At 43.7% G+C, this 12,944-nt stretch overlaps 1 protein-coding gene across 1 annotated transcript in view; it reads right to left on the bottom strand.

Moving 5' to 3' along the window:
• Positions 1 to 6,838: 6,838 nt before the first annotated feature.
• The window catches only part of xkr6b (XK, Kell blood group complex subunit-related family, member 6b), a gene marked incomplete at both ends in the record, with an annotated part of 47,756 nt that continues 41,650 nt past the window's right edge, over positions 6,839 to 12,944 (bottom strand). The window contains 2 exons of the mRNA XM_084484262.1: positions 6,839 to 7,812; positions 8,212 to 8,408. Of these exons, the coding sequence (XP_084340388.1) occupies positions 6,839 to 7,812; positions 8,212 to 8,408 (1,171 nt within the window). The remainder of the gene's footprint in view (positions 7,813 to 8,211; positions 8,409 to 12,944) is intronic.

Genomic DNA, 12,944 nt, shown 5'->3' with positions numbered 1-12,944 from the left:
ATCATGCTTTGCGCGTCTATTTTGGCAGTGGACACAAAAATCAACAAGTGATGATGAGCACTCTGATGAGCACACCTATTATCTTATCCGTGTGCCATGACGTGTAAGTACTTGTATACATCCATCTACCCAATATTAACCTTATGCTAGTATATAGACCTACTGTAGTTCAATTGATAGTGTTGGGTAAAAATGAAATATTAATGTTCATACGTCAAGGTAAATGTCCTCGCAGCCCTTCGTTATACCTATTAAGAAGCAAACATGGGGGACATTTTAATTCATGCTTTGGTCTATTTCTATACTTTTGTTTGTAGACATAGCATCTATCCGTTCTTCTATCCATCCGCCATTCATTTTTTGCATCAATTTATTCATCTGTATAACTAATAATAATCCTTGTTTGGAAATCGTTGTAGGCTAACACCATAGCAGGGCGATTGGAGAGATAATCATTTATTGACTGGGTTGATATGATGTTATATATTTTTGCCCAGAAAAATTGTTTAATAAATACAATACTGGTACACATTGCACTTTCAAAGACTATATTTATTTTGTTCTCTTCTGGTTGAACAGTCTGATATAATAATCTACAGTAAGGCTTAACATTACATTTTTCGCTTAATATTTCTGTTTTCATCTAAAAACCAAAACATACAAAATAACTTTAGCACCATGTTATCAATAATATTCATATTGTTCCCAGAAATAGGGGGTAAGTACAATACTGGACATCAGTTTTGCTCTTTTTTTTTCTTCAAAGAATGCTAGTTCCGTGGAACAATTTGCTTACATTTTATATTTAACAACAACAAAGAAATAATTCTTTATTTTATGTTCTCAATCACAACATGGTTGTATAGAGTACATTTTTATTGATATGCTACAGATTGTAGCAAATTGTTTGCGTACTGCAATTTGCCAACTGAGTAGCCCAGATAAATCATATAGTCTAGGGAGTATTAGATTTGTAAAATACACCAACAAGCTAACACAATCTAGAAATTGATTGAATATTTAACAAAGCAATATTTCCCAACACCTTTTTGCTCGAACAATTTCAAAAACCAGCAGCAATTAATATAACAACCGTACTCGCTTCATTGGAATATCAAATGCATTTTAACAAAATATTACAGCCAATTCCACAGTAACAACAAAAATAGATACACACAAGTTAAAGACATAGAGAGATGACAGGAATTTACAACACAGCAATTACGTCCTATGCTCGTCCTCAAAAAGAATTCCGCTCTCAGAAGTACTTTTGTGCTTCTGAGAGTTTGTGCCAAAATAATGCTTCTTTGACGCGTTACATTTCACCCCCTCCGAAAAAAGAAGTCCTAGTGCAGATTGAATCAAAGTAAAAGTAAAACAAAAGAATAATAAAAAAAGAGAAAAAATAAAAGATCATGATTAACATCACATGAAAGATACACATCTGTTGTGTGTCTGTTGTGTATGTGTGTGAGTTTGTGTTCGGTTGAAAAATAAAAAGCGGCACCATTGAGTATTTGAGTTCTGTTGTAAACGGTGTAGAATTGAGTTGCTAGATGTCCCGAGCACGGGGTTTCTGCAAGCTTTTGGAGCCAGGGGCCTTTTCAGTCCACCTGGAGAATGGCTGCGCACCACTGGAGCCACAAAGTGGAGTCCACGGCCCACTGGTTGTGGTAGCACCTTTTTGTTTGTTTATTTTTAAATATGTGTGTTATTCAGCACCAGGTTGAACCAAAAAAGAAATAAACAACCGAAAAACGTGTTATCACCCAAGCATTTGCCTCCTTGCCCGGTCATAACAAATGGCGTTGACAGAGAGGTATATACTTAAACAAAGACTCAAACGAGCAAACACGTCGACGCTAGCTAGATTCGCCTGCTGCTACAGTACACATGAAAAGGGAAAAACCAGAGGAAACCCTTATGTGGTTAAAAGCACCTACATGCGTAATGTCGAGGATCACGGCACAATTTTACAGGCATGCCAACGGAATGATGGGCGAACCGGGGAAATTATCTAATTGGACAATGAAAATGTGTCCGGGCTTTATTTGAGTATATCGCCCCACTCCAAAGATGCAATATAACCAATAGCTTTGCCCTTTTGGAAATCTTTAAGCTCTCCATATGTATGTATATATGTATATATATATATATACCTTAATGCAGTCATTATTTATTTATTTGGCTAAGTATTGATGTATTGTTTACACAGGACAAACGACACACAAGTTTTACACCTTGGCACTACAAATCATTCATCATTGCAAGACGGAAGATGATGTGAAGGCATAGACAAAAGAATATAACAATCATAGACCAGAACAGTTTTTCAGAATCGTCATGGCTATTTCATCATAACTATTATTATTATTATATTTATTCTATGAATTAAACACAATGGTTTTGAGGACTTTTTGATACTTTTCCCTTTGCGTAACATGTGCTATGTTAGCATACTGAATATTGTTGAGGTAGCCTCAACCCCTCCCATCTTGAATAACTGGCGTGTTTTACACAAATATACCCATTAACCCACATCATTACTCAAGATAGGTTGTGAAATTGTGAATGAAATGTTATCCCTTATTCTAATATTTACTCAAGGTTTAAGATGACATAGAGAGAGAGTTTGAAGACTTGGCTTGATCGAGTTTTGGTAGACAAACAAAGAGACACTCAGTCCCTTGGCACGTACAAATGGATGGATACAAAATATAGGGTTTATTGTTGCTATTGTTTGTGGACCTGGCTGCCATGGCGATATTGAAGCACCCAAATAAAAACAAGGCACAACAAGGAGTAGGAAGCAAACTTGCCGTTTGGAACGCTCTTGCTGTGTTTCTATATTCTATTAGGCTTGTGACTTGGTAGGAAGTATTGGTTTGTACTGCAGGCTTTCTTTTGAGGCATGTGAATTGTGTCAGAGAACCAGCAGATACTGTAGTATTTATGATGCATGCTTTTAATACTGTCTAATACTGTTTCCTGTATCAGAGGACTATCGGTCAACCAATGGTAATATAAAAAAGCAACTCACCCATAACCTATTTTCTTGCAATACTGTGGATGTTGCAAAACGTTACATATACTCTATAAATGTTCAATAAATATGTTGTGTGCTGTATGTGTGCATTGTGTGTGATGAACCATCCCGAATCACGCTGGCCCTTGCGAACTCATCTCAGCTCGCCAGTCAGCAAGTCAGACATAAGAGTCCTACTATAATCAAGGCAGGCATGATAGTAAGCACCACAAATGAAGCGAAAACTGCGCATGATGACCTAGCATACGTTATGCTGTGGCACTAAAGCCCAGCCTAGAAAAAAAAAACGAATGAGTCACAGTGTGTATCTGCCCCTGATTTTGACACGTGGCCATGTCTGAAATATCTCAGTGGTGTTTGTTCCCCGAAGGAAGGATGCACATAATGCCAGGCAGCCAACCGCCACAGCGATTCCCCCATCCACCCTCCCTCGAAGCCTGCCTGCCTGCTTATTATACTGTAATATAATCAAGATTCTTCTGTTACGAAGAAAATGTAACGGAACCGGAAAGAAGTATCTATTTTGGTGGAGCCATCTTGGCCAACGAGTGGTCCAGAGACAACATGGAGACCCTTGAGGACGTGGTGGGGAACTGAATCAAGACCCCCACCCACCCCACCCCCCCCCCCCTGAGTCAGCTGGTTCAGTGGTCTGCATCTATTGGTCCTGAGGAACCCCTATCTTGGCTGTTTTGTGTGTTAATTCAGTAAAATGCAATCCATTCATTTATCTACTACCTAACTAATAACTAATATGCGTGGCTGCGGAAACACCTGACGATGAGTCGTCCGTTCACTCACGTAAAATCACGATTGTTGTAGTTGTGGCTGTTGTTATTGTTGCATACTGGAGAGTATGAGTGACGTGTTGGAACTGAACCAACTGGTTTTCCACCCGTGCAGGTCCAGGAGCGTCAAACGTTTGAAACTAATCAGGGCAGGCGCACCCTGGATGTGTAATGGCAGTATATATATATATATATATATATATATATATATATATATATATATATATATATACGCAATCATTACATTGTGTTGTCATGATCGATTGAGAGTTTAGTATGAGCGACTAGGGAGTGGGTGAGAGAGTAGGGGGACCCCCACCCCACTACCCAAGGGGGGGAGAGGGGGGGGTAAGAAGTCAGAGCAGCAACCAGGGATGGAGTCAAACAACCCGGCCAGAAGAACAGAGCTGTGTCCAGGCAACTGGTAGAGGGGGAGGACCCCCGTCCAGAAACACTCACACAAACACACCCACTAACTTCCATTATGCACACACATGTTGCTCTCCCCTGTTAATAGTCTATAGTACACATAGAGAATAATGATGAGACCTCTCTTACATCGACATACACATCACCTCCCCCCCCCCCCCCCCCCACCCTATCCACATCCCTTTTTTACTGTTTTACAGAATCTGTCCCTCCCATCTTTTGTTCTTTTCCGACCCCCAGCAAAAATTGAACCCTTACCCCCTTTTTTGACCTGGACCCACGTGGCGGTCACCATGGGCGGAAAACCAGTGAAACCAGGAAGAAGGAATCCTCCATTTTGTCTATAAGGCTCAGAAGCGTCCTTTGTTTTGCTCCTATTTTTAGGTTACTAAAGCCTCGTTCTACACACTAATAATGCCATACAACGACTACAATGTAAAACAAACAAACCCACAGCAAAGTCTACATTTGTATATGCTGATGAATTGTTGAGTCAATAGATAGAGCTGGATTCATGAAATGCATTCCCTTCTGTTCAATAGCCCTCTCGCGAAAAACAAAAACAAAAAAACAAGCCTTTAGACAAATACACAGAAGGCCTTTTTGTTTGTCATTTTTCATGACATTATCCTCTACACCATATAAGTTCAAACAAGATATATTATGGTTAACATTAGCAAAAACAATAAACAAGTTATAAATAGACAATTGGCTTGATTTTGTCCCCCTTTACAAGTGTCTTTCTGTGGACCAGTTCCCAGGTCTGAGGCCTGAACGCGCGGCGCGTGCACAAGACGGAGGGTTTCTCTGCTTAGTTTTGTGACGAGGATGCACTGGCGAGGGGTAGTCGTCGATACGAATACGCAACACAGGCTAGAGCTTTGAACAAATCAACACTTAGAGCTTCTTGTTTTTTCTTTTTTGAGGTCCATGACAATTCATATTACAAATTAGTATATTGTATCATATCGTTATCTTTTAAGAGTGGAGACGGGAATGGTGGAGGTTTTTGTTAAAGGATGTCCTTACAGTACAAGTAGGCCTTTCAGTGGTGTAAATGATTAGTTTGCTGACTCGCTTATTTCCACTCCTGATTAAAATGAACATTGTGACAAAATGTCATTGGAATGTTTGAAAGTGTATTCATCCTTCAATGCTAATAAAAAAAGAAAAAAGCTAACCAGCTTTAACTCTATGTCGCCTTATATCTTATTTTGCGTTTAATAGGCCTACTTGAGGAAAGGGTGGAGGGGTTGAGAGAGAGAGAGAGAGAGAGAGAGAGAGAGAGAGAGAGAGAGAGAGAGAGAGAGAGAGAGAGAGAGAGAGAGAGTTTAATACCCCAAGAGGTGACGGTTCCTGCTAATAATAGTTTGTGCTGTCACAGCATTGTGGACGGTGTGGCTATTAGCATTTAGGGCGTGCTGTTATATCTTCTCACCAGCAGAGGGCAGTCTGCATCTAGATAATGAACTGAATACTGGAACCGATTGAAGGTCACTGTGCTTCTTTTTTCCTTTCAAAAGGACACATTTCGGATTAAGTTTTTGGAACAAAAATAGTAGCCAGGGGTACACTTTAGCCACGTTTGCTCACAGATGGAAAATATTTTGTATAAAATGTCCTCTCATGCAGGCATACATGAATATGTTATTTGTGTGTGTGAGTGTGTGTGTGTGTGTGTGTGTGTGTGTGTGTGTGTGTGTGTGTGCGTGTGCGTGTGCGTGTGTGTGTGAGTGTGTGCTTATACATTATTGTAATTAAATGTTATTTTTTTCACTGATGGGCTAAGGTATTAGTAAACAGCATCATACATATTATTGATTTACATCAAGAATGGCAGTAAATGTTGTGGATATCTCAGAGTCTCCCTCGTCCTTCCCATCCATATGTGCTCCAGTCTTCTTTCACGGACACTCACTTTATGATGCCCTTCACAAGTATTCACCAATACAGTATACTTATTACTTTAACACATTTCATAATGAAACATTCACACTGTATGTACACACTCATACGCACCCATCCCCCTCTAGGAATCTAGGGGTTTATATTAGACTTCTGTCAGTGTATAACTCTTTAAATAGACTCTCTTGGTAATCTTTTTCTATGTTTACATTATCCCCCCCCAAACCCCTGTAAAATAAACCATGTCTGCTTGTTCCTAACTGTTGTTCAATTTTTTTTTTTGAAGGAACCTGAAGGAGATGGAGAGAGAATGTCCAGTTGACAGAAAGACAGACAGACAGAGAGAGAGATAGACAAAGAGAGAGAGAGACAGAGAGTGAGCCAGATAGTCTCTCTCTGGCTCACACAAGGAAGACACAGAGAGAGGGAGACACAGAGAGAGGGGGGGAGACAGAGAAAGAGAGAGAGACAGAGAGAGAGAGAGAGGCAAAGAGAGGGAAAAAGAGAGAGCAGAGGTAAAGAAGTTGACCAAGGTGTGTGTATGTGTGTGTGTGTGTGTGTGTGTGTGTGTGTGTGTCTATGTGTGTGTGTGTGTGTGTCTGACCACACGGTTGAGCACGCTGTTGGAGAGACAGAGAGAGAGAGAGAGAGAGAGAGAGACAGAATGCCTTCAGAGAGACGACTCGTACTGCAGGAGTTCATACAGTAGTGGGCCGTCCCTATACCTGATGCCCACCGCATTGGGGCTTATGTACTGCAGCACATTTATGGTCCTGCGCAAGCGCCGATCCACAAAGTGCGCGTCCCAGGCCGGGTACCTCTTCCTGGGCATGTCTATCTTGATGAGGGGCCCCTCCAGCTGGATGGGCCGGCCGGCCGCATCCACCGGCTCCGTGGACCTCACCTGGAACACGGGCAGGCAGGTGTCGGCGGCCGACTCGTCCGACTCGGAGTACTCCCCCGCCAGGCCCCGTGTGGGCGTGGCCTGGGACCCGTGCCGCGGCCCCGGGGTGGGCGCCATGGGCTCGGCCTCGGGGGGCAAGGGCAGCCCCCACAGCAGCTCGGCGCAGCAGGAGCTGGCCAGCACCCTCAGCCGCGGGCCCATGGGGTGCAGCACCCCGTAGTAGAGGACCATGCAGGCCACGCCCGAGGCGAAGCACAGGAAGACGCCGCAGAGGGCGGAGGAGGCATAGGCGTCAGTGGTGGTGGGGTCTCGGTACGCGTACCACAGGGTGCTGAGCACGGCGTTCTCCAGTAGCACCAGCGTGTAGTAGGCCACCATGCGGAGCCGCGTCCGTCCCTCACGCACGTTGAACCAGCAGAAGACGTACACCACGCCCACCACCATGTTGAACAGCACCTCCTCCCACTTGGACATGCAGAAGTGGGTGCCGCCGTGCACCACCCAGAAGGCCATAGCGCACCAGTGGACCACGATGAAGATCCCAAAGTAGATGTGGAACACCGAGGCGAACAGTGCGAAGGAGAGCACCCGCGAAGAGATGGTGAAGAGGCGCCAGAAGAGGTGCACCAGGGCGCCGCGGTAGCTCATGCTCTTCTGGTCGTCCCGGGAGTCTCGGAGCAGCTTATGGTAGGAGGCCAGCACCCAGGCCAGGGACAGGAGGGAGGACACGGCACACACACCTGGAGATGGGAGACACGGACACAGTTGGAGATCTGAAGATATCCATGCCGGGAGATCTGAAGATATCCGTGCCGGGAGATACAGTGGAGCACACTAGCACGTTGTTCATTATGTTTTCTTTGTGGACCTCCCTCACTTGATTTGGGGAGAAAGTGCAAAGACAGATATTGCAGTCTCTGGAATTTGAATAATCACGGCAAGAACGAAGAGACAAACAATCATTCAGCTAATGAAACGCAGAAAATCCAACAATGTATAGTTAGTTAAATAGACTTAATACTTCTATAATTGCATGAATGAACAGAAATATCAAATAACGTGGCTTGACAGGGAGACCAGACACTGGACCACCCCGGACATGGAGTGGGCCTGGCATGGAGCACTGGGGGATGCCTTACACTGCAGACGCTCAGCCCTGTTGCTCTGGATCATGATGCAGAGCTGCAGAACCAGCTGAGGAGCACTCTCCAGGAAGGTCTCCAGCAGCCGAAGCATGTTGACGTCTGCATATTCGTACATCATGGCCCAGTAGAAGCGCCTCTGGTTCTCCTTCTGCCGGTGGCTTTGTATGCCGAGGTACATGGTGCGAATGTACCTGCGGAGGGCAAATACAGGATGGAGACCGATGGTTAGATACGGTTTTAAATAGGTGTAAGAAGATAAGGACAGTCTAGTATGTAGTCTGTGTCAATGTAATGTGGTCAGAGAGTCGTTCTATTCAACGGTGTTGTATAGGGACGTATCTTTCGTCAGGAGGTTAGAGAATGGCAGAAAGGTGAAGAAGCTAATTAAAACATACAGCTCCAATGTTGCTAATTGTAGTTTGCAATCAGAGGCGACTCCATTCCTCATAGACATTGTACTCATTCTGTGCCGCTGGGGCAGAATGTGATATGCGGCTTAGTGCTGTGATGACGCTAATTAAGATTGTAATCATCAAAGGGTTCACGGGTTGCCGTGAAACAGAATACGGTCTGCGGAAAATGGCCAAATAAATACATAAATAATGATAGACGTATAACTGAAACTGGGTTTGCAGATCACTTTCACTGCACATTTTTCAAATTGAGATGTTAAAAAACAACAATCTGAATATAGCGTCAGGGTTAACCGATAACCAAAGGGAAGGAGACAGGACTGAGCCGAAATTAAAGAAAACAGACAAGAGTAGGTAGGTAATGAAATATTTTGGTCGCAGTCAGAAATCAGACACACACACACACACCCACACACTTTACGTTTATTAACACACAAACTTTGTTATTAATCAAAATAACAAGTCATGATAGTTATGAGCGTTATATAGTTCTAGTGAGCCCTTTTACCAAACTGTATTTCCAGTTGTTGTTGCTGGAGGGCTGCAGTAAGCCTCTCTGCAAAAAGTGAGGGTTACTAAGGCTAACTAAATAAAACCACTTCAGCTCCAACAACACAACCTTGTCAAAACTCACTATAGCTCAACACAACTAAATGCATACATTTATGGTGCAACATGACAAAGCATACAATATGGGTATGCTACACTTTGCAAATGAAAAGGGTTTAGGATACATGACACATATTTGAATACTAGCCAACTCTCTTGGAAAGTTGGAAAGTTGACAGGTGTGTATGGAGTTCCATAGCTCCATTAGCTAACCTAGAACGACAAGCAGCGTTCCCTCTCCACAGTGGCAAAGGTTCTCCACACTGAAATGGGTTCAAATTGCCTCCGCGCATCTTCCAGCACGCCTCTGACATCACCCCAGTGCCTGTTAATATCCACAGCTACCGCGTCAGCTCTGTGTAGTATGAACTGTGTCACCCAGATCTGAGAAAAAATATCTTCTCTGTTTCAAGGTAGTTCAGCTTTTTTTACAATGTTTACACGTCCATGAGAGAATATTTTGGGGACTAGGGGGGCCTCGAGGGAAAGGAGAAGACTAGCACACTACACAGGCAGCCTGAACCAAAAGACAAAACAAAAACAAATCCCACGCACACACACACACACACACACACACACACACACGCGCACACACATATACACACACACATGCGCGCGCACACAAAGTGTGACGCACGTAAGCGCCAAGTGCATAGACAGACCCACGGACTCGAAGAAAATGTCCTTCATGCCAAATAACAATCAGAGAGCCGAACGGTCCGTCTATTCTCCCACAATGCAACAGAAGAAATAGACACAAATTGAGAAGAGGAGGGGTCTGCTATTTGGGGGACGGACGGAAAGGCGGGGGGGGGGGGGGGGATCAATGGCTTCATACTGTAGAGTCACCATTATATCCAGAGGTGAAGAGTGGCATTCAGTGACATTTCCATGGCTACTGCTAAATGTCATGGCGAACTATAGTCAACCCTCTCGCTCACTAATGACGTGTCAGGAAAAAAAAAGAAAAAACCCTGCATGCAGTTATTTCTCTCCATTCGTCCTTTTTGCACTGCGTTAGAATGAGAGAGATTTATCAAACGGGTCAATAGATCACCACATCGCGCACCGCAACCCCGCCACAATAGTCTCTCCCTGGTTTTGCTTTTGAAAAGATGCGAGAGGAAATTGTTTGCATGTGTCAAAGTCCAAGTTGCTAGATCCACTAGATGCTGTCAGCTAGCCCTATACCTGGATGGGAGCCAAAACCTAGCTCAAATTCATTTCAATTAACGAGACACACCTGAGCCTTATTGAAGCAGCGACAGTAGACCAGAGCTTGCCCTACTTTGTCAATACTGCACACAAGTTTGCTGAGTGCTCAGCAAACAAAAGAGTTTTCAGTATTTCAGTTTCATGCTTTGCCACTTTGTCTTCTGTCTCTTTCCTGTGTTTGGGTGTGCCACACTGGAAGCATCCTTAACCTCGATCAAAACCCTACTATGGGCCTTGGTCCCCTAGAGGCCATCTTGGTTCTCAACGCTAGCGGGGTGGTGGAACTGAATGCAGAATTCCACCACCTAGCTAGCGTTGAGAACCAAGATGGCCGTCTGGGAGACTAGGGCCCATGGCTTTCAATAACACGTACCTGTGGTAACTATGATAAATGAGTGAGGTGTATTTCTTATTATAGTGGATTATTTCTTAGGTTGTATGCCATCTGGTTGGATGTTTCACAGCCAATGGAAGTCAGTGCTTTTCTACTGATTTTTTTTGGTAACTTCAGAAAAAAGTATTTGTTGGGTCAGGATTTAGCAAAAAAAAGTGAGACACTGGATTTTGAGGCACACTGAAATGGAACTCACTCCATAAAAACCATGCCTTACTAGTATGCACAAAAGTGCACAAACACGCACGCAAGCCTGAGAATCTTACAAACATCAGAGGAGTGTTAGAGGAGTGTCGACACCGCTAACACTCCCACAGAGCATTTAAAGACTGGTAACACAAATGATCACACCCCCCAACACACACACACACAGACACACACACACACACACACACAGACACAGATGTCCAGATGTTATTCCACAAAGAAGATTTGTAGCTTTCTCTCTTACTATCTATCTCTATTCTCTCTCTATCTCCCTCTCTATCAACTCGCTTACTATCTCTCGGTCTCTATAAACCCTCCCTCTCTATAACTCTCTTCCCCTTTCTCCCTGTCTCCCTCTCCCCCCACCTTGCTCTCTCTCTCTCTCTCTCTCTCTATATATATATACACATCTCTGTAATTCTCTCTCTGTCTCTCCATCTTCCTCTACCCCTCTCTCCCACCTCTCTCGGTCTGTCTCTCGTAATGTCTCTGCATCTCTCTCTCACTCCCTCTACTTCCAAAGACTAGAAAGGATGCACCATGGAGAGAACCTTTCAGACTCAAAGGATCGGCAGAGCCTGCTCGGGGAATGTTGGAGAAGCCACTGTCGACCGTAAATGTTGTGATCTTCATGGTTGTGTTCTAGATGAGATAATTGCACTGAATGCTTTTATATCTATTTTAAACCCTGCAGTTTCAGATAAATGCTTGTTTTGTTCATGTAGAGAAGCTTTCACCGTTTTTTATATTGTTGCAGATTGATTGTAATTCAAAGTGCTTGGTAAATGTTAACCTCCGTTGGAGAGGATTTTAATGAGCAGCTTTTCATTTGTTGCCTATCATATTAAGAGACAAAAACTTGCAGTTTGGCCAAGCAAAACTAGCAATCTACTATGTAGGATACAGAAAATAGAATCAAGCAAAAGAGTGTGTTTGAACTTTTCAAGGGTTTGGTAAAAGCGAGGATATTTACGGAATTGAAAGTGTAAATATCAAAGATCTCTGTTTCTCTTTGTCAATCTCCAAAAGATTGGCCCACTGATTAAAGTCCTTGCATCAGTGGGATCTAAGGCAAAACCAGTAACAGTGAGTGGAAAAGCGAAGTCTCCTGTGGTAGCTCCGCAGTACTCTCTCTGGCAGAACAAGCACTACTGGGTGATGATCAACACGTCACTTACTACACAACGCTTGTGTTTTAAATGCATGACGGTAAAGTCACCACCGACTCACAGTTGTTGACATTCATGACACTTCAAATGCAAGGGCTTAAATCAACGTACGTGTTTCCTCCACATACAGCGAGAGATAGTGAAATTTAAACCTTTTAGATTGCCACTTGTATTATGAAAACATGCAGATTCTGGATTATTATAAAACATTTTGGACAATTGGAACACTTTGTTCTACTTATTTGATGGTGAGATACTTTTCTCACCTTTCTACATTGTGCAAGATGCTTTGTTTGTGTAGGATCTTATGAAGATCTATCTAGCATCAAAATCCCTCTCTCTCTCTCTCTCTCTCTCTCTCTCTCTCTCTCTCTCTCTCTCTCTCTCTCTCTCTCTCTCTCTCTCTCTCTCTCTCTCTCTCTCTCTCTCTCTCCCTATGTCTCTCCCTATGTCTCTCCCTATGTCTCTCTCCCCTCGGTCAGGGGGCCCGTCTTTTGGTTCCTAGGCTCCCCTGGCTCCGTGGCTCCACTCTGCGGATCCTCATGAATTATTCTCGGGGAGATCATAGCGATCGTTCACGGCTCGTTAGGCGGCACACGCCTGGCCTAACAGCTGAGCGCCGGGCTGGCCTGTGTTCCACGACACACTGTCTGTCCGTGGCTCACACACTAACCCACTAACACACACACACACACACACACACACACACACACACACACC

The sequence above is a fragment of the Micromesistius poutassou genome (genome assembly GCF_964030765.1).
Source record: "Micromesistius poutassou genome assembly, chromosome: 19".
Classification (NCBI taxonomy): Eukaryota; Metazoa; Chordata; class Actinopteri; order Gadiformes; family Gadidae; genus Micromesistius; species Micromesistius poutassou.
Note: the sequence above shows the minus strand (reverse complement) of the source record. Positions and strands in the feature narration are given on the sequence as shown.